Source organism: Cetorhinus maximus, chromosome 24 (assembly GCF_964194155.1).
Source record: "Cetorhinus maximus chromosome 24, sCetMax3.hap1.1, whole genome shotgun sequence".
NCBI lineage: Eukaryota > Metazoa > Chordata > Chondrichthyes > Lamniformes > Cetorhinidae > Cetorhinus > Cetorhinus maximus.
This window is the reverse complement of record NC_135902.1, coordinates 27101925-27124826: the sequence shown is the minus strand read 5'-3', so window position 1 is coordinate 27124826 and position 22902 is coordinate 27101925. Positions and strand designations below refer to the sequence as shown.

General features: G+C 44.9%; 1 gene segment (V, D, J or C); it reads right to left on the bottom strand.

Moving 5' to 3' along the window:
• Window positions 1–2309: 2309 nt before the first annotated feature.
• On the bottom strand, window positions 2310–22594 carry LOC144699567 (Ig kappa chain V-V region MOPC 149-like). The segment is given in 5 exon segments: window positions 2310–2688; window positions 2765–3683; window positions 7828–7970; window positions 11681–12019; window positions 22469–22594. Coding segments are annotated over 4 exon segments (588 nt in total).
• Window positions 22595–22902: the final 308 nt, after the last annotated feature.

Sequence of the window (22902 nt, the reverse complement as noted above, 5' to 3'; positions counted from 1 at the left end):
CTTTCTTACAACAACAAACTTATATTTATATAGCACCTTTGGTATATGCAGCTGTTGCCTTTTGGTTCCCAGGTGTTGTTAACAATTACAATTTAGGCTTTGGAAGATCAGAACTCTTTCAGTGCAATAGTCATGCTGTTTGAAAAGTAGAAGATCCCAGATTGAATTGGTTCTGGGAGACAATACATGAGTCTCTAGTGTAATTGTGAAATGTGGCTTCCTGGAACACTACACATAACACATTAGTTCCTAGCTACAAGGTATAACACTAAAACTGGGCCACATTTGGTCAGTTGATCAAAAGCTTGGTCAAAGAGGTAGGTTTTAAGAAGTGTCTTAAAGGAGGGAAGCGAAGTGGAGAGGCAGAGAGGTGTAGGGAGGGAATTCCAGAGCTTAGGGCCCACGCAACTGAAGGTACAGTCACCAGTGGCGAAGCAATTATGATTGGGAATGCACAAAAGGCCAGAATCAAAGGAGCGCAGACATCTCAGAGGCTTGAAGGAGATTACAGAGAAAGGTGCAAGGCCATGGAAGGATTTGAAAACAAGGATGACAATTTTAAAATCAAGACATTGCTTGACTGGGAGCCAATCTGGGTCGTGAATCCAGTGGTGATAGGGGAATGGGACTTGCTGAATTAAGATATGAGCAGGAGAGATTTGGGTGACCTCAAGTTCTTTTTTATTCATTCATTGCATGTGGGCATCGCTGGCTGGGCCAACATTTATTGCCCATCCCTAGTTGTCCTTGAGAAGGTGGTGATGAGCTGCCTTCTTGAACCGCTGCAGGTAGAATGTGGGATACCAGCCAGCAGTGCGATGGAATAGTTGAGTCTAGACTTCCTGTTACTAGGAAGGGTTTATTCACAGTACTTTTGCTGACCATTTACTTTCTACACAGTTTTCTGAATCACATCAAGATGAGTGGCACTTGGGCTGCCTTACCTCTAACGAGGACCAATGTGAGCAACAGCAAAACACCAGCCAGCTCCTGGGAGGCTTATAGCTGGACGACAGAGAGGGGGGCAGCAGAGGGGTGCAGTTTACAGGAGGCACGAGCTGTGACACAGTGTACAGACAGGTAATAAATTTCCTTGATATGTCCGGATGGTTCAGTCAGGTGGTGGCAGATATTTGCAGCCTCCTGGAAGAACATCTGCAGCCAGAAGAAAATATCTCTGCATGTGTGAGCAGGTTTCCAGAGCGCTGGCATGGTGGTTTTGTTCTGCAGCAGTCCAAGCTCCCTGACATCTTCAAACCTGAAAACAGACTTAAGAGGTGGTTGCTAAGGTGACAAGGGATATCCGGCTTAAACTTGACTGATGACATCTGTCAGAAGTCTGACCAATGAAGTTCAACAGCACTAGAATGAATGTCAAATGACCACCAGATGTGTGATTGAACAAACTGTTGGCATGAAAAAGGTATGCTGTAGTTCCCTAGTCAGATCTAGAGGGGCCATAGACTGTTCCATCTGCACCTGTGTGCAGGGGCAGACTCAACCATTGGGATATGTGGCAACAAATTCTGGCTGGTAGGGTGGATGGATAACAGGTGAGAAGTAGGAGTGCTTTGAGTGGATGTCCCATTTCATCATCTTATGGCCTAACTGCATTTCACTGCTACCAAGGCTAAGGTATCTATCATCCTATTTAAGATGGCAGGCATGTTGTCATCCAGAGTTAGCATGGCCCTGGTCAAGGCATGGATGGACTTCTTTGATTGGAATGTTTAATGTTCCACAGATTTGGCCACTCTATCCACGAAAGAACACATCATCACAACTAAAAGTCATTTTAGTTTTCCCACAATAATGACAGAATCTTTGCTTCCCAAAACATCTCTAGCCAAGTATTGAGACCAGTATGTCTAAACGTGTCCTCCATCATTTGAATAGTACATTTCCTTTTATTTCAAGTGTTAAACTTCAGTTGGTGAAAAATGTGCACAAGCTAATAATATGCAAATCCCTTTTCTTTCTAAATATCTTAGAGCTAATTGCATAATAATGTTAAATTATAATTCCATTTACCATAACAAAGTTATTCACAAGAAGACAAACCAATGCAATCACTTAGAACAGCTTTTTGATCATGTTTTTGACTGACATTTTCTGCCAATGACAACCAAGTAAAAAATAAAATTAGAATTTAACTAATATTTGAAGATAAGATTGTTGTGAGGCCAATTAAGGGACACAAATTATTCACATTGAGTACCATATTATATTTCTCCAGGTTAAAAATTCACTAAGTATATCACAACAGGAAAAATAAACTGAGACGATTTAAATGGAATTTCACTGTCCAGCCCAGCTGTTTATTTATTACTTCTGTAGCATAACAACAACATATTGTTAATCAGTCATTTGGAAAGAGGGAGAACAGCATGAAAAATGTAATTTAGATGACAATAAAACTGGATGATTAATTTTTATAAAGAAGTCATATCTTTGTTGGCAGTTTCTGCTTGGACCACATAAGAATTGAAAGCAGCACCAATACCTACCCTCACCTTCACTTTCTGGTTTCTCTGAGGGAACCTAAAGCAGACATAAGGACCCTCATTAACATATATAAGGGACCTAATGCTTGTTTTAGGTGGCAGACAGGGATGCCTAAATCATGGCATGACCCAATTTCAGATGAGGTATCGCACTCATGCTACAAGTGTGACATTGGTTAGAAGCCTGGCAGCAAGAGCATATTCTGCAAATACAAATTCTACAAAGCAGGCACTGCACATACTCTGCAAATACAAAACACATGGGGCTGGATTTTCTCAGAAGGTTACATCACCAGGATGAACACGGGCTGGTAACAAGACCCTATGTGGCGTTTTACCAGCAGCAGCCAATTAGGAGGCTGTCGCTGGGATTGTCACCCAACTGAGGAAGACAACCTGCCTCCCAGAACTGCTGATCCAGTCAGAAGGCTGCCAGAACTGCAGTCTCAGCATCACCATTGTTGACACTGCAGGAAGGAGAGGGTCCCTCCATATTGAGATGCCCTCGAAGACAGGGTAAGTTTTCTTTCTCACGGTGCCGGGGCTAGGTAGACCAGCCCCAGCAATTGGGGAGAGGGGGTACCACCTTCCAACCACAATGCTTTAGCCAAAAATTGCCAAGGGGGGACGCCGTACATGGGCTGTGGAACGGCTATAATGGAGGGCCCACCAGGAACCCAGGGTTTACCTGGTGGTGTCCCCATGCAGCAGCTGTGCCTCCCAATGCTGGTAAAATGCTGGGGTGGGGAGACAACCTGAACTGAGCATATAAATGGCGGTTGTACCCCTGAGGTTCCCGCCACTGGTAAAATCTCTTGCAGTGGAAGGATGTCAGGCCCTCCTCCCAAAGCCTTCCACCACCAATTTACCAGCCCTCCCTCCTACCAGCCAGTCAAAAAAGGCAGTAAAACTTAGCCTATAATGTTTTTTAATGAACTCTTACATTGCAAAAAAGCTTTGTGAAGGTGTGCTGAATTTGAAAAAAGTTAAGCATTTTACAAGTCCCTGCCTACATTTTACCTTTAATAGAAAAATCACAAGGTGGCCGGAGCTTGAAGTTAATGTGGCATGCAGTGAAATTAACACAATTCATCTGAAAACTAGCATCCCATACTTTGTGTTTGCAGTCGGTTCAGATCTTCATATAATGTGTTCAGGGCTCTCCCAGACTTTCATTACCTAAAAATTAAGACACTTTTTAAAAATCGCATTCATCTGAATCATTAGTTCAATATAAGAGCAGATGGTGGTGTAGTGGTAATGCCCCCAGAGATGCAGACTAATGTGCTGGGGACATGGGTTCAAATCCAACCATGCCAACTGGTGGAATTTAAATTCAATGACCTGGAATTGAAAGCTACTTTTTGTTGTAAAAACCCATCAGGTTCAATCATGGAGGCAATCTGCTACCCTTACCAGGTCTGGCCTATGACTCCAGATCCACAGCAATGTAGTTGACTCTGAAATGGTCTACTATGCCACTCAGTTCAAGTGCAGTTGGGGATAGGCAACAATTGCTCACCTTGCCAGTGAGGCTCATGTCCCATGAAAGAAATATTCAAATGCAGAACCCTGGATCCTAAGGGACCACAAGGAAGGCTGAAGGATCCTGAAAATGTTGTTCATTTGGCATTAGCTTCCCATATTTTACTGTATTTGTTAGCAAATTATTTCTACTCTGTAATAAATGCCATTCTCTATACAGTCTCCAATTAGATACCTCCCACTGCCTTTCTGAAGTTAGAACAATGAGTCCCCACAAATTTATGCACATTCGCAAGGTGTCCCCAAAACAGAAATGTTTGAGAATCATTGACTTATACCACTTCATGGAAAGTAAATAACACAAGGGGCTGCAGCAGTCAGGATAAGCATTGTTCTGGTAGCTGGAGACAGTCCCAGTTCTGAATTTTGCCTCCCCCTGACCCCAACATGGACTAGTAACAAGTAAACTTCTGAGGTGAGGGAAAGTTGCTGCATTTATACTCCCAAGCAGACAAAAGCCCATTCCTCACGGGATGTCCCTGGAGCCTTCAAACCTCAGCCTAGGTCGAAACATGGACCAAAAGGTGAGGCGAGAGCGATTGCACTTGACATCAAGGCAGCATTTGACTGAGTATGGCATTAAGGAACCCTAGGAAAACTGAAGTCAATGGGAATTGGGGGTAGATTCTCCACTGGATGGAGTCATAGCTAGCAGAAAGGAAGGTGGTTGTGGTTGTTGGAGGTCCAAGGCCCCTGTGATAGCACCTTCTAAACCCACCTAGCTAGTGTCATCCACATTCCATGAAAGAATACATTTAAAAAATGAAGTTCAGCAGTCCCTGCGATCCAGCGGTCAGCAGTCAGTTTTTTTTATTCATTTATGGGGTGTGAGCATTGCTGGCAAGTATTTATTCCCTATCCCTAATTGCCCCTGAGAAGGTGCTGGTGAGCCACCTTCTTGAACAGTTGCAATCCATCTGGAGTAGGCACACCCACAGTGCTCTTACAAGGGAGTTCCAAGATTTTGAACCAGTGCCAGCGAAGGAACGCTGATATAGTTTCAAGCCAGGATAGTGTGCGACTTAGAGGAGTACTTCCAGGTGGTGATGTTCCCATGTGTCTGCTACCCTTATTCTACTCAGTAGTGGAGGTCATGGGATTGGAACGTGCTGTTGAAGGAGCCTTGGTGACCTGCTGCAGGGCATCTTATAGATGGTACACACTGCTGCCACTGTGCGCCAGTGGTGGAGGGAATGAACGTTTAAGGTAATGGACTGGGCTGCTTTGTTTTGTATGGTGTTGAGCTTCCTGAGAGTTATTGGAGCTGCACTCATCCAGGCAAGTGAAGAGTATTCCATCACTCTCCTGACTTGTGCCTTGTACACGGTGGTCAAGCTGTGGGAGTCAGGTGAGTTGCCTGCAGCAGAATTCTAAACTTTTGAACTGCTTGTGTAATGATAATATTTACATGGCTAATCCTGTTAAGTTTCTGGCCAATGGTGACCCTTAGGATGTTGATAGTGGGGAATTCAGGTACGGTAATGCCATTGTCATTGGACATAAGGGGGGAATGGTTAGTCTCTTGTTGGAGATGGTCATTGCCTGGCACTTATGTGGCACAAATGTTACTTACCACTTATCAGCCCAAACCTGAACCTTGTCTCAGTCTTTCACAATGCAGGCGCAGACTGCTTAATTATCTGGAGAGTTACAAATGACATTGAACCCTGTGGAATCACCAATGAACATCCCCACTTCTAACCTTATGGTGGAAGGAAGTTTATTGATGAAGCAGCTGAAGATGGTTGGGCCTAAAGCACTATCATGAGGAAAATGTGCAGAGATGTTCTGGGATTGAAATGATTGACCTCTAACAACCACAATCATCTTCCTTTGTGTCAGGTGTGACTCCAGCGAGTGGGGAGTTTTCCCTCAGTTCCCATTGACTCCAATTTTGCTCCTGATGACACACTGAGTAAAATGTTGCCCTGCTCTTGAGTTAGCTTTATTTTCCATGTTTGGGCCAAGGTGATAACAAGGTATGGAGCCGAGTGGCCCTGGTGGAACCCAAACTGAACATCATTGAGCAGGTTATTGCTAAGTAATTGCCACTTGATAGCACTGTCAAAGACATCTTCCATCACTTTTCTGATGATCGAGGGTAGACTGATGGGGTGGTAATTTGTTGCAACAACTCGTCCTGCTTTTTGTGGGCAGGACATAGCTGAGCAATAAGCAACTTGCCACTTTAAAGTGGGTAGATGTGAGTGTTGTAATTGAACTGGAATATCTTGGTTTGAGGTGTGGCTAGTTCTAGAGTGCAAGTCTTCAGTGCTGGCATGTTGCATGGCCCATAGCCTTTTCTGTATTCAGTGCCTTCAGCCAGTTCTTGAGATATCATGGAGCGAATTGAATGGGCTGAAGATTGGCATCTGTGATCCTAGAGTTCAACAGTACCTGTGACCCTGGAGAATTCCAGGATTGTAATTCTCAGATTTTCAGGGGTCTAATATATTCAATTAGACAAATTTTGCTTTGAGTGCTAAGGTCCTTTTCTAAGACTAGCACAACCAAATTTTGGTTTTATTAATTATAAATTTCAGAAAAATCATTATTGAAAGTGGAAGACAGCTGTTCAGACACTTTTTTAAAAATCAGAATTCTCCTGCAGTTTCAATAGAGGAGGGAGGTTAGAGAGAATCATAGGTTGCAGGAGGGCACCCAGAATCTTTTTAATCTATGTGATTCAGCCTCTTTGACACAGAATTTAATCCAGGCAATGGAGGTCTTGCTCACTAGCTGGAGAGTCAGCGAGAAACCGGTATTGCCTCCTTCGGGGAAGACCCTCCATATAAAGGGACCATCAGGTACTTAAGTGGCCAGCGCCAGGCCTTCCCTGGAATCAAGGACCCTGGGGATGGCAGTCCATCCCCACGAGAGCTGCCAGCCAATCAGAGACTGGCAGCTGCTCATTGCCATCAACATCACTGGGAGACCCGTGCTAGCTGCTGGGAATGCAACCACCAGAGGCTCAGGTTCAGCAAGGAGTCAGTCCACAGGTGAGTGAGGGCAGGATGGGGGTCACAGAGAGGGAGCCGTTGGCTGGGGACTCAAAAGGAAAACCAATAAAACTTGAAAATGACTGGTGCTGGTCTGAACTGGTCTTGTATACCTTAAAATGGAACTCCAGTTTGGACCAGTACCAGTCACTTTCAGATTTTACTGTTTTTTTTCCTTCTGGGGAATGCAGCGGGGGTAGTCAGAAGAAAGGGCAGGGGGAAGCTTTCAGTGTCCCCCCCCACCTCCCAATGCTAGATCCCTTGATCAGGACCTGAGTGCCTTTGAATGAGCCCCGCCCCCATTCCCGGAAGCCCATTATCAAACTGATCAGGGTTTGCTTTTCCGGTTTTCCCTGTGGCGACTGCCCCACCAGCCACTGGTTTAATACCAGCAGACATGGGATGAGGACCTTAAGTGACCATTAATTCCCACCCTGGACTTAATCGGGGTGGAGGCAGGAAGGCAGCGGGGGTCCCCGCCCACTATCCTCCTGCCTGATTAAATGCTCCCCCCGCGCCTCATAACTTGCCTCAGGGGAGGGCATGAAATTCTGTCCGATGACTGCATCTAAACTAGGTAAAAGCAGATAGCGTATGATTTACAGACACCCATTTTTAAGTGGACAGTATATTACATATAATGTGTAATTTTTCCAGTTTAACAATCTGGATAAAAGTTTACCAATACTATTTGTGTTTAGTTGCATCTATTTCACTTTGTATTATTTAATTCCTATAAATCATAAGAAATATTTGTTATAAAGAAATTAGGAACTTACACGCCAAAGTAACAGAACTAGTGCACAAATAATGGCAACTATTGCAGCAACAATCACACCAATCATTACTGGATTTTTATATAAATCATCTCTGAAGTTTCCTGTACATGCACAACAGTCTGGAAGGTTTCCCATTTTGGACTCTGAAAAGGGATAAAATATATCAATGTTTTGACAGAAGAATTGCACATTTTCTATCTTCATATTGTCATGAAATTATTTTCATTTTCTATAATCTTCCTGTATTCTTTACAGAAAATAAAAAATGAAGTACAAAGGACTCAATATGTTGTGTTACTGAATAGAACACATCATATGCCACATCACATTCTGCATTTAAGCCTCTGGGCACACTTACAAGCTCATGATTTCTGTCTTCAAAAAAACATGTCATCATTGGCTGAAGTGGTGCATTTTTACAGACCAAAGCCACACAAGCACAGGCAGCAACACCTAACTGAAGGGGGGCAGGCATGTCCTCACCCCCATGGAGGAGGCGATGCTGGCCGTCATTGAAGGTGCTGCCCTGAGAGAGTGGCAGTGGCCCTGCTGAGAATGAACCTACTGTCCTCTCTCAGGATGACAGCATTTCCCTCCCCACCCATGCCATTCTGCTGTTGGACAAGCTGTTGACAGTCGGCCAGCCAGCCTGACTGCCGCTGCCCTTGCCATGGTGGTGCGATCAGAAACCGGGCCTTCTGGCCCAGCATTGCTCATGGGCATCCATCCTCATCCCCCTGCTCCTGAGTTGCTGTATTCCTGGTGGCAAGAGCAATGCCTTTAGAATAATGCAAGAAATAGCAGCAGGCAGTAAGCCATTCAGCCCCCCAAGCCTCCTCCGCTATTTAATAAGATCCTGGCTAAGCCTTGACCTCAACTCTGCTTGTCCGCCTAACCCTCATATACCCAACTCCCTTATAAGACAGTTTTGTTTTAAACTGTCTCCTTTAATTCAAGGTAAAATGTAATAGTTTGCAGAGGGGAACATTCTACAGTGTCTGCCTGGGGATAAATCCACGTGGCCTCAAACTGAGTCTGCCCGGAGAGAAACCCATGTGCCCTGTTGTTATGGGGACAGGGCTAAGGTCAAAACCTATGGAAAGTAGGTTGCAAACTTTAACACCTGGTCACAAAGGAGGATGCAGCTCCTTACTGCTACCCAGACTCAGCGGGCAGAATTTTTCCGTCAGCGAGCTGGGGGCGGGGCCCGCTCGCCGACGCGAAAATAACGCGGGATGACATCGGGGGGATCTCCCAATGTCATCCCGCCCCCATTTAAATATTCAGGAAGGTGGGGGGACAGTGAGATCAGCTGTCCGCCCACCAACCTGTCAATGGCCAATTGAGGCCATTGACAGGGTAGTTAAATTAATTAACGGCCCTGCCCGTCCAGCCTTAAGGCTGGTGGGCAGGCCAGGAGCCCCAGTGGGCTTCTGAAAAAACATGAAACCTCATCCACTGGCGGGATGAGGTTTCATGTCGGTTTTAAAAAACTTTAATAAAGTTTCTGTGATATTTATTAACATGTCCCATCCCGTGTGACATTGCCACATGAGGGGGACATGTTAATTTTTTAAATTTTCTATTTTTTAACTTTCAAAAACTTTCAGCGATCTCCCTGAGACAGCACTTAGTCTCAGGGAACAGTGCGCTCTTTCACACGCATGCGCGAAAGAGCGCACTCTAGCAGTTGGGGAATCCCCCCCCCCGCCCGCACAGAGAGTGCATAGGGCTTCCCGTCAGGCGGCACGCTGGGTCGGCCTTAATTGGCCTGCCCCACTTAAAATGGCAGCGGGGCCCATTTCGGCGGCGGCGATCGGCTGTCTGCCTGCTGCCGAAGCAGGGGGGCCCACCCACCCATCCACCCACCCACCCACCCATCCACCCACCCACCCATCCACCCACCCATCCACCCACCCATCCACCCATCAAGGGCAAAATGCTGTCCATAGATTCTCAGGGGCAGTGAGACGGAGAGCTTTGGGGAAGAGGACCACAGCAGATGCTGCTTTGCCAGGCAAAATAAAAGGACTGTTTTTGGGTTAAAGTGGAGGTGCTAGTGAGGATGGAATCCATGTTCAAGGAAAGAAGGATTGTGTAGAGTTAAAGCCCATGGAATCACCAGAATGTACCTTGCAACAGGAAATCCATTCAATTGTGCTCAAAGGGGTGAGTGAAGGGAATTTTGTTTAAAAAAAAACACTGGAAGATTCACCCTGGTGAAGCAGAAAGAAGGGATCCAGTGCAAGCTGGGAAAAATTTTGGACTTTAAACTCAAGACTACGGGCTGGATTTTCATGGAGTCAAAGATGCTCTGTGGAGGTCTCAAAATGGCAGCTAGGACCTGATTCTAGGATTCCCAATCCTATTTTTACCACGTGAGGTTGGTGTGGGATGCAAGCCAACACCTGCACTGCCAACCTGACTGACTCCATTACGGGGATAGGTATGTCCTCGACCTCCACAATTATTGTGGAGTTGGGCCAGCTTTTAAAGGACCAGTGGTTTATGACAATTTTAACAAACAAGCAAGAACTCATAGTGCCTATCATGTATGTGCCAAAGCACTTTACAGCCAATGAAGTGCTTTTGAACTATTGTGATGATAGTAATGTAGAGAAATGTGGCAGCCAATTTGCATAGAGTAAAGTTCCACATAGAGCAATAAAATACGCAGTTAGATAATTTGTGGGTTTCCTTTCCTGATGGTTCAGGGGTAAATATTGGCCAGGAATCCATGAAAACTCCCCTGCTCTTCTTCCACTGATACCAAGGGATCTTTTGCATCTCACTGAGAGGGGAGGTTTGTGCAGACCTCCAAAGTTCATAAGAAACAAGAGGTTTTTTTTTTCCAATTTCAACTGTCAGGGTAAGTGTTGGTATCGAGCACCCTGACAATAAGCTGCAACAATGTGGAATAAACTCAAAGGAAGTACCCTCAGTTGGGTTAGATTTGCATAGGCTATCGTTTTAATTCACTGCATTACCCAGTTTCCCTAACATGTAGTGTCCAATTTATTCAATCTTGTATAATTTCATTAGGATCCTGTCAGAATAAAGAGAGAAAGAAAGGACAATGTCCTTTTCTCTTCCCAACGTAATCCAAACAATGTGCAATCAATAACAAGGAGATGCCGGCAGCATTTTGGGATTTATAGTGCGACCTGGAAGGATTGTCATTTTAATAAGATTCAAGGGATCTTTAATAAGATCCTTAAGATACAGCCTGGAATCTTCCATTCTGGAGTCTAAGTTTGGTGGTGGGGGCAGAAGTGAGAGTGATTTCCACAGGGGGCGGGTGGGGGGGGGTAGCTGGGTGGGTGCAGGGTGGGGTGGTGGGACGGCTGGCCATGCACTGTTCAGTTAATTAAATATGTATCTGCAAGGACCATGGCGAATCTCATTATGGGTCATGCAGGGAGTCACCGCCCCATGGTCACTTCATGTGGCCGAAGGTCCTGGTTTAAAGGGCAGCTGGACAATCTGCATGATTCCACCTCAGACAGCTTGCACTACCCCCTTCATCTTTGCGCAGCCACTGCTAACCCTTCCTCTCTGCCTTGGTCATCCTCTATGCAACTTGCATTCCCAGCGCCATTTCAGTGATTTCTCAGGAAGAAAGGTTATATTAAACATTGAATATGCAAACTGATGGAGCTGTTCAGGGGCAAACGATCAGAATGGATGGAGTTTCTAGTTGTTTGGATATCCTGTACATACAAAGTGAATGAAAAACAGCAAATGTCGCATGTCTTCACATATCCAATTTCTATCTACATTAGTATTGTTGTTAAGTAGTAGCTTTTTTTCAGCAAATTATGTCAGACGAATATTTGAAAATTCAAAAACATACCTGACACGAACAACATTGTTCCTTGTCCATATTTATTTGTTATTGGACTGCTTCGTATTCCAAAGACACAATAGTAAATATTTGTGTCATTTTTCTGGAGATTATTGAGGGTTATGGTGAAGTTTTTTGTATCTCCTTTAAACTCAAAGCGATTGGGATATTTATCGTGTATTGTATTCCCATCTTTGTGGACGTACATCAGATCAATGGGACTTGCGAGGTTTTTTTTAAAATAGATGCCCACAAGGGACTCTTTTGTGGATGAAAATTCACAGTTAATTGAAATTGATTCTCCCTCTTTCGCTTGTTTAACAAAAGGAGACTGGGAAATGTGAACATCTGTAAAATACACAATTGAAAATATAGTCAGTGCAGTCAGAAAACTCTGAATGGGATTAATTATCAAACAAAATCTTCTCTTTATGTAAATATTTCTTTGAAGTACAATAGAGATGTAGAAAGAAGTAATCATTCTGTGTAATTTCTAATATTTCAGGTTACTGGAGAAAGATGACTCCTTTCAACAGCTGAGAGTCTAGGTATCACTCTAGCCCATTACTTCATGAGTGGCATGACTAAGGCAGTTGCTAAGATGCCTCATACCCACACATTAAACTGTTGACTGACAAGTTCAATGGCCAAACTTCCTGTTGTCTCATAGATTTAAGGCTAGTTTTCTACAGCTTAGCTTTAGATGGTACATATGTTTAGTTAATATGTTGCACCTTGATACTTTACATAACTGAGAAGCAGAATAATATTTGCTGTTCTTGCTGTAAAAACTGTACACATTGTTCATCCAATATATTTTCTATAAAATAAACCATTTGAACGTTTCATGTTATGCCTCGTTTTGATTGTCTGCTTACTTTCCATCAGGAGTAGAATACAGAGTATGGGTTACTTTTCAATGGCCTCCATATGGTGAAAAGGCCCTCTTGTTATCATCCTGGAGTTAGGCTTTCAATGAGCTAGATATTTAGGTAATAGAATGTACATTGCGGATTGTAGAGAGTGGTCTTTGCCTTGGTTTTTGAACACAGCCACTCATGAGCATCCTGCTTACTGGTTTCCGACCAATTGGACCGGGCAGATATGACGATAATCTGCACCAGACTGCAGAAAACTCCTTATTTAAAGGTATCCCAGCAAGGGTCATTGTATGGAACCATGGTATAACTGCCAGGACAGAGAGAGAAAGTGCAATAGTGGAGTCTCAACATCAGAAGGCTAAACCCCCCCCTCCCTTCCCCTGCCCTCCACCCACCCCTCACCACCGCTCCCTGTTCTCTATTGCATTCTTGGAGGTTATATTATGAGCTATAAGGGCCTGCAGAGAAACATTATTCCCAACAGACAGGAGGAAGAGGGCAGCCTCTGAAATGAATCTGGAGTGGTTGGAAGAGGCTCAGGAGGTTAGCAGCAGGAGTCTGCTACATTACACATGGATAGAGTGTCCTAAGAGATTCAATGACCTCATCAAGGCAGGTTAAGTAAATGGCTTCCCATATCCAAGTGCCAATGCCCACAGAGATAAAGGCAAAATACTGCGGACACTGGAAATCTGAAACAAAGACAAAAAATGCTGGAAAAATACAGCAGGTCTCAAAGCATTTGTGGAGAGAAAGACAGAGTTGATGTTTTGAGTCCATATGACTCTTCTTCAGAGCTAAAGAGAAGTAAAAATGTGGCAAAATTTATACTGTTTAAGGGGGTGGAACAGGTAAAACTGGATAGAGGGCCAGTGATAGGCGGAGGCAAAGGAGAGATTGCCAAAGATGTCATAAACAAAAGGTCAAAGGAGTGTTAATGGTGGTGGTGCTGACTAAAGGAGGTGCTGATGGTGACATTAAGGTCAGAAAGCAGAATGTGATAATAGTTGGACAAGGGGAAGCACTCTGGAAAGAACAACATGAACAAGTGACAGAAGGCCCTTGTAGGGGTGGGGTGGGGGGAGGGGATGGTGTTGGAAAAAAAAATCAAAAATAAGATAAAAGGTGGGATAAAACAATGAATAAAAATGAAAATAAGAAAAATAAAAATAAGTGGATAAAAAATAAAAAATAAAAATTAAAAATGATTATTGAAAACAAAGGATAAAAAAGGGGTGAGGATGGAGGAGAGAGTTCATGGTCTGAAGTTGTTGAACTCAATGTTAGGCCCAGAAGGCCTTAAAGTGCTTAATCAGAAGATGAGGTGCTGTTCCTCCAGTTTGCGTTGGGCTTCACTGGAACATTGCAGCAGGCCAAGGATGGACATGTGGGCATGAGAGCAGGGTGGAGTGTTGAAATGGCAAGCGACCCGAAGGTCTGGGTCATGCTTGCGGTCATGCCGAAGGTGTTCCGCAAAGCGGTCACCCAGTCCGCGTTTGGTCTCTCCAGTGTAGAGGAGACCGCATTGGGAGCAGCAAATGCAGTAAACTAAATTGAAGGAGGTGCAAGTGAAGTGCTGCTTCACTTGAAAGGAATGTTTGGGCCCTTGGACAGTGAGGAAGGAGGAGGGAAAAGGACAGGTGTTGCACCTTCTGAGATTGCGTGGGAAGGTACTGTGGGAGGGGGAGGAGCTGTTGGGGGTGATGGAGGAGTGGACCAGAGTGTCCTGGAGGGAATGGTCCCTATGGAATGCTGACAGGGGCGGGGGGAGGTGGTGAAGGGAAGATGTGTTTGGTGGTGGCATCATGCTGGAGTTGGCAGAAATGGCGGAGGATGTTCCTTTGAATGTGGAGGCTGGTGGGGTGAAAAGTGAAGACAAGGGAGACCCTATCATGGTTCTGGGGGGGAGAGGAAGGTGTGAAGACAGAGGTGCGGGAGATGATTTGGACACGGTTGAGAGTCTTGTCAACGATAGTGGGTGGAAAATCTCGGTCATGGAAGAAGGAAGACATGTCAGAAGTGCCATTTTGGAAAGTGGCATCATCGGAACAGATGCGATGGAGGCAAAGGAACTGACAGAATGAGATGGATTTCTTACAGGAAGCGGGGTGTGAGGAGCTGTAGTCGAGGTAGCTGTGGGAGTCGGTAGGCTTGTAATGAATATGGGTGGACAGTCTATCACCAGGAGTTGAGACAGAGAGATCAAGAAAGGGAAGAGAAGTGTCAGAGATGGACCATGTGGAAGCTAAATTGATAATTTTTTCCAGGTCCAGACGAGAGCATGAAGTGGCACTGGAACAGTCATTGAAGTACCGATAAAAGAGTTGTGGGAGGGGACCTGAGTAGGACAAGGAATGTTCCGTATATCCCATAAAGAGATAGGCATAAATGGGGCCCATGCCGGTGCACATAGCCATGCCTTTTATTTGGAGGAAGTGAGACAAGCTTAAGGAGAAATTGTGCAGTGAGAGAACAAGTTCAGCCAGGCAGAGGAAAGTGGTGGTGGATAGGGATTATTCGAGCCTCTTTTCAAGAACAAAGCCAGGGTTGGACTCTTCTTCCGCCACCTTTGTCTCCGTGCTCACTTCTTTGGGCAGGAGTCCTCCCCTGTTCAACGGATCCTTTCTCCCACCTCCAGTATTCTCCCTCCACCTGGACCCCTCCCTCTGGATTCTTACCTTCTCTTGATCTTTTCATTGAGAACTGTCGGCGTGACATCAGCCGTCTCAATTTCTCTGCTCCTCTCACCCATTCTAATCTGTCTTCTTCTGAACTTGCCGCATTCCGTTCTCTCAGGTCCAACCCTGACTTTGTTATCAAACTGCTGACAAGGGTTGTCTGTTGTTGTCTGGCACACTGACCTCTACCTCAAAGAGGCTGAGTGCCAACTGTCAGACACTTCCTCCGACCTCCCCCTGGACCATGACCCCATCACCAAATATCAAACCATTGTTTGCAGGACTGTCACTGATCTCATCTCCTCTGGGGATCTTCCCTCCACAGCTTCCAACCTCATAGTCTCCCAACCCCGGACAGCCCACTTCTACCTCGTTCCCAAAATCCACAAACAGGACTGTCCCAGTCAGCCCATTGTGTCAGCCCGTCCCTGCCCCATGGAACTCATTTCTTCCTACCCTGATTCTGTTCTCACTCCCCTTGTCCAGTCTCTTCCCACCTACATCCACGATTCCTCTGATGCCCTATATCATATCAACAATTTCATGTTCCCTGGCCCTAACCACCTCCTCATCACCATGGACCTCCAATCCCTCCATGCCTCCATCCCCCACCAGGGTGGCCTGAGGGCTCTCTGCTTCTTCCTTGAATCAAGGCCCGAACAATCCCCATCCACAACCACTCTTCTTCGTCTAGCTGAACTTGTTCTTTCACTGAACAATTTTTCCTTAAACTCCTCTCACTTCCTCCAAATGAAATGTGTGGCTATGGGTACCCGCATGGGCCCCAGTTATGCCTGTCTCTTTATGGGGTATATGGAACATTCCTTGTTCCAGTCCTACTCAGGCACCTTCCCACAACTCCTTCTCCGGTACATCGATGACTGTTTCAGTGCCGCTTCATGCTCTCGTCTGGACCTGGAAAAATGTATAAATTTAGCTTCCAATTTCCACCCCTCCATCGCTTTCACATGGTCCATCTCTGGCACTTCCCTTCCCTTCCTTGACCTCCCTGTCACAATTTCTGGTGATACACAGTGCACCACAATTCATTACAAGCCTACCGGCTCCCACTGCTACCTCAACTACAGCTCCTCACACCCTGCTTCCTGTAAGGACTCCATCCCATTCTCTCAATCCCTTTGCCTCCGTCACATCTGTTCCGATGATGCCACTTTCCAAAATGGTGCTACTGACATGTCTTCCTTCTTCCTTAACCGAGGTTTTCCACACACTGTGATTGACAGGGCCCTCAACCGTGTCTGACCCATCTCCCGTGCCTCTGCCCTCACACCTTCCTCTCCCTCCCAGAACCATGAGAGGGTCCCCCTTGTGCTCATTTTTCACACCACCAGCCTCCACATTCAAAGGATCATCCTCCGCCATTTCCGCCAACTCCACCATAATGTCACCACCAAACACATCTTCCCTTCACCACCCCCTCCTCCCCCCCACCCTGTTGGCATTCCATAGGGAACATTCCCTCTGGGACACCCTGGTCCGCTCCTCCATCACCCCCAACATCTCATCCCCTTCCTACGGCACCTTCCCATGCAATCTTAGAAGGTGCAACACCCACCCCTTTACCTCCTCCCTCCTCACCATCTAAGAGTCCAAACATTCCTTTCAGGTGAAGCAGCGCTTCACTTGCACCTCCTCTAATTGGTCTACTGCATTCGTTGCTCCCAATGCGGTTTCCTCTACATTGGAGAGACCAAACGCAGACTGGGTGACAAGTTTGCGGAACACCTTCGGTCTGTCTGCAAGCATGACCCAGACCTCCCTGTCGCTTGCCATTTCAACACACCACCCTGCTCTCATGCCCATATGTCCGTCCTTGGCCTGCTGCAATGTTCTAGTGAAGCCCAACGCAAACTGGAGGAACAGCACTTAACCTTCTGATTAGGAACTTTACAGCCTTCTGGACTTAACATTGAGTCCAACAACTTCAGACCATGAACTCTCTCTTCCATCCTCACCCCTTTTTTATCCTCTTTTTTCCAAAATTCATTTTTAATTTTTAATTTCCATTTTTATCCACTTATTTTTAATTTATTTTCATTTTTATTCATTGTTTTATCCCCACCTTGTATCTTATTTTCGATCTTTTATCCTACCACCGTCCCTTCCCCCTACCCCACCTCCACTAGGGCCATATGTCACTTGTTCATGTTGTTCTTTCCAGAGTGTTTACCCTTGTCTGGCTATTATCACATTCTGCTTATTGATCTTAATGTCACCATCAGCACCTCCTTTAGCCAGTACCGCTACCATTAACACCTTTTGTTTATGACATCTTTGGCAATCTCTCCTTTGCCTCCTATCGCTGTCCTTCTATCCAGCTTCACCTGCTCCACCACCTCCCCCTTAAGCAATATAAATTTCGCCACATTTCTACTTCTCTTTAGCTCTGAAGAAGTCATACGGACTCGAAATGTTAACTGTGTCTTTCTCTCCATAGATGCTGTGTTTTTCTAGCATTTTTTGTTTTTTGTACCAATCCCCACACTCTGATTTCCCCAGCATTCTCCTGCACAGCACTCTTCAGGCTAACACACCTTGCAGCTCCAGCCATTCCTCTCTCTCAAGTCACTATTTTGTACGCTGGTTGTGTGGCCTATCTTATCTGGAGTAGTTCTGGCCTGACTCAGGAGGGTTACTTCAAATTACTTTATTAGCATTATATATAAGATAGGCTACAGAGTAGGTATGTGTGTCATGAATACAGGGACTGGAACACATGACTGCTGATGTCAGTGTTACATCATGATATACATCGCTAACACATTAGCGTAACGATTAACCCATGATGCTACAGTCACCTCCTCAGATCCCCATTTGTGCAGCCACTACAGACACTCAACTTCATCTTATTTGCATCTCACACCCATCCCTCACATTGACCCTGCACAAATGATGTAATTCCAGCCTTTCAAAATATTCCTTTTCTCACACTCATTACTTCCTGCTTCCTTTCCTCACAGTAGAAGAGAGCACAGAATTCCAGGGAGAGGCAGAGAACTGGGGAGTGTGGCCCTCCTGTAATCATCGCCCTGACCATGGTGGAGGACAAGGATTCACCAGACGTAAACAACATGCAGAGTACATGGCCACTGGAGATGAAGTGATGGGGGTCTCTGAGATACCTGGTAACAGATTTAAATATCAGACAGCCACATGGCACATAGCAATGACTCATGTTGAATTGGTGTCACCACCAACTGGAAAACTAATCATCGGCTCAATAATGAATTTGAACCCTTTCTTCTCATCAGTTCTAATTCATGTCTTTCATAAGAACATGAGCATAAGAACTAGGAGCAGGAGTAGGCAATTCAGCCCCTCGAGCCTGCCTCGCCATTCAGTACAATCATGGCTGATCTCATTTCAGCCTCAACTCCAATTTCCCGCACTCTCCCCATAACCTTTCAACCCGTTACTAATTAAAAATCTGTCCATCTCCTCCTTAAATTTATTCAGCGTCCCAGCATCCATTGCACTCTGAGGTAGTGAATTCCACAGATTCACGACCCTTTGAGAAAAGTAATTCCTCCTCATCTCTGATTTAAATCTACCACACCTTAGCCTAAAACTATAGCCCCTCGTTCTAGAATGCCCCACAAGGGGAAACATCCACTCCACATCTACTTTGTCTATTCCCTTCAGCATCTTATATACCTCAATTAGATCTCCCCTCATCCTTCTAAACTCTAGTGAGTATAGGCCTAAACTGCTCAAACTCTCCTCATAAGACAAGCCCCACATCTCTGGAATCAATCTAGTGAACCTCTTCTAATGCAACTACATCCTTCCTCAAGTAAGGGGACCAAAACTGTGCACAGTACTCCAGGTGCGGTCTCACCAATGCCTTGTACAGTTGCAACAACACTTCCCTATTTTTTCATACTCTGTTCCTTTAGCAATAAATGCCAAAATTCCATTTGCCTTCCTTATTACCTGCTGTACCTGCATACTAGCTTTCAGCAATTCATGCACGAGGAAACCCAGATCCCTCTACACTGAAGCATTCTGAAGTTTCTTTCCATTTAAATAATAAGTCGCCTTTTTATTCTTCCGACCAAAATGGATAACCTCACACTTATCAATGTTAAACTCCAACTGCCAAATTTTGGCCCATTCACCTAACCTGTCCATATCCATTTGTAAATTTCTTATTTCTTCATTGCAACTTATTTTCCCACCTATTTTGTTATCATCTGCAAATTTAGCTATAGTATCTTCTATCCCTGAATCCAAGTCATTAATATAGATTGTAAATAGTTGGAGCCCAAGGACAGAACCCTGTGGCACCCCACTAGTTACAGCTTGCCATCCAGAAAAAGACCCATTTATCCCGACTCTCTGTTTGGTTAGCCAATCCTCTATCCAAGCTAATATATTACCCCTAACTCTGTGTGATCTTATCTTGTGTATTAATCTTTTGTACGATACCTTATCAAAGGCCTTCTGGAAGTCCAGGTATACTACATCTACAGGATTCCCAATATCCACTTCGCTTGTCACATCTTCAAAGAACTCTAACAAATTAGTCAAACATGATTTACTCTTCATAAAACCATGCTGACTCTGATGGATTGCATTTTGACTTTCCAAATGCCCCATTACTACTTAATAATGGATTCCAACAATTTCCCAACGACAGACATTAAATTAACTGGTCTATAGTTTCCTACTTTCTGCCTCCTCCCCTTTTTGAATAAGGGCGTTATATTAGCATTTTTCCAATCCACTGGAACCTTTCCAGAATCCAGGGAATTTGGGAATATTATAGCCAATACATCCACTGCTACTTCAAACATAACACAAGAGCAGGAGGAGGTTGAGGAGTCCTCAGAGAAAGTTGCGCACTCTGAGGAAGCACTGCCACAAGGTTCATGCACACCCTCCACCAGCTCAGATAAACCCACCTTGATGGGCCCACCAAGTCAGGTAGCTGTTTTGTCACATGGTGAAACACACGTCACAAATGAGCCGGAGCAGGTGCTGGAGACAGGGGCCTGAATTTTCCCGTCGGCGATTTGGGGGCGGGGCCCGCTCGCCGACAGGAAAATGACGCGGGATGACGTCAGGAGGTACCCCCGACGTCATCCTGGTCCCTTTAAATTTCTGGGAAGGCGCTCGGACAGCGAAATGAGCTGTCCATCCACCGACCTGTCAATGGTCAATTAAGGCCATTGACAGGCTAATTAAGATAATTAAAGACCTGCCTGTCCAACCGTAAGGCTGGCGGGCAGGCCAAGAGCCCCAGCGGACTCCTGATAAAGCATGAAACCTCATCCACTGGTGGGATGAGATTTCATGTCCATTTTTAAAAAGTCTAATAAAGTTTATGTTATTTTCATTAACATGTCCCATCTTGTGTGGCACTTAGTCTCAGGGAGCTGTGCGCACTTTGACAGATGGGGAATCCCTCCCCCTCCTAGCACAGGAAGTGCATAGCGCTTCCTGTCGGGCAGCCCACTGGGCGGGCCCACTCAAAATGGCGGCGGGCCCCATTTCGTTGGCGGGGGTCGGCTGTCTGCCCGCCGCCGAGCCGGTGCGGCCTGCACGCCATCCGAGGGCAAAATTCTGCCCAGGGATAGTAGTAGAAAGTGCCTGTCCTAGGACACTGGGCTCTCCAAGCTCTGCTCAGCTGGATATAGATGCTGAGCCTCGGAAGCATCAACTCAGAGAACTATTCTGGAACAGCAATAGAAAATGTGAGAGGTTCTGCTGGCATTTCCAGAGGCAATGCACAACAGTGGGCAGAGAAATTGTCATGATGTCTCAGGCCCTTGTGCTGATGGCCACCTGCATGGATGAGCATCAGACCCACCAGGCAACCAAGTGTGTGCTGGTCCTCACCAATGGTCTGTACATTCAGGTTTCCAGTTTAAAAAGGATGGAGGAAAGCCTTGTCTTGATCATCCAGCATCTCACTGAAGTGCAGTAAAATGCTCCAGCCCTTGTCTAGCAGAGGAGTGCAGTTGCACCATGAGAGGAATTATGGAGAAAGGGCACACGCAACTGGGGCCTTCATTTAAGGTGCTCCCACTTTTCCCAGGTAGACCTAACACCACATCACATGTCACCTCCTTCCCAATGACTGAGTCTGCCACTGCACAGGTATAGGCGGGTCAGTCTTTGTCTAGAACCCAGGGGATCCAAAACCCAGAGGACTTTGGCCACAAAAATCTCAGGTGTCAGAACAGAGGAATGAGCAGCCTGCCGAGATTCCTGCTGAAGCTACAGGGGACCGAGCAGCCTGCCGAGAGTCCTGCTGAAGGTACAGCGGACCGAGCAGCCTGCCGAGTGTCCTGCTGAAGCTACAGGGGAACGTGCAGCCTGCCGAGAGTCCTGCTGAAGCTGATTTTACATAATGCAAACTTGTCTTGGACTTTCTCAACAGCAGAAAATGTTTCTCTCTACCTTATTTCAAAATCCTCAAAAACCCCAATCAAATCACTTCATATCAATAAGTTATATTGAATATCTCTAATAATAAATGCCAGATTGAGGGCAAATATGCTGGATTATTAAAAAACCTGCTCACTTCCAGTTGCATCATTTCTATTGAAATGCAAATGATTTCTGCAAATTATCCGTTGAAGAATTAAAATATGAAAAGTGTCTCATCATTTAGTTTATGCAACCTGCTGAATGCAGTTTTCATAATTAATAAGCTAAAAAATCTCCTCAAGTTTGTTGCAGCAAGTCTCTTGTTTAAGCTTCTATATTGCACCAAGATTTTTATTTGTTCATTGCAGTTCTGGCAAGAATTTTAATTAATACTATTTTACTTCTGATATGTAAATAAACAAAATTCCAAAGTTAAAATATTTTTATTTCATCATTCTATACTTTAAGCAAGATGACATTAAAGTTATCACATTGACACATAATAGAACAATGACTTGCATTTATACAAACTACTTCTGACATAGAAATATGTCCCACCTAACCCTAAACCTAACCTCTACGGAGAGCTGAGGAACTTCAACACAAAGCCAGGGAGCAGAGATTAGGAGCAACTTGATTAAGGAAGTAAGTTTTAAGGAGATTTTTCAAGCTTAAGTGATAAGGGGAGCCAGATAGTTCATAGGAGAATTTCAAAGTCAAATTGAATACTTCAGACAACCTTAGTCTATAAATTACCAAGTGGATCTGCAGAATTATTTTTGGGATGAAGTACCACCAGCATTCCTGTTATTAAACATTTCACAGAAAAAAACATTTCCCACCTCTCTCTTCTGCAGAAATCATGAGAACGAAAATAATCTGAAGAAGGTGGAATATTTGTGCTGCCATACTTAATGTCTGCAGTTTCTTCCGTTAATGCATTTCAGAAAACACTGACACAGTTCGATCTTGGAGAGTCAGTCCAACCCACATAACCCACATACCAGAAACCACGTCACATTGTATTAAAATAGTTGCAGGAGAATCAATGCTTAATATTCGACCCTCTGCTGGTGACAATGCTTGTGTATAATTCCAACTACTGGAACCAATCTACGTCAATGTCATTAAGCACCAATCACTTGAAAGCTTTTTTAAAAATTATATATTTAAAGCATAAGTTTCTCAACCCCATTCTCCCGCCTTCTCCCCGTAACCTTTGATCCCCTTACCAATCAAGAACCTATCTATCTCGGTCTTAAATATACTCAATGAC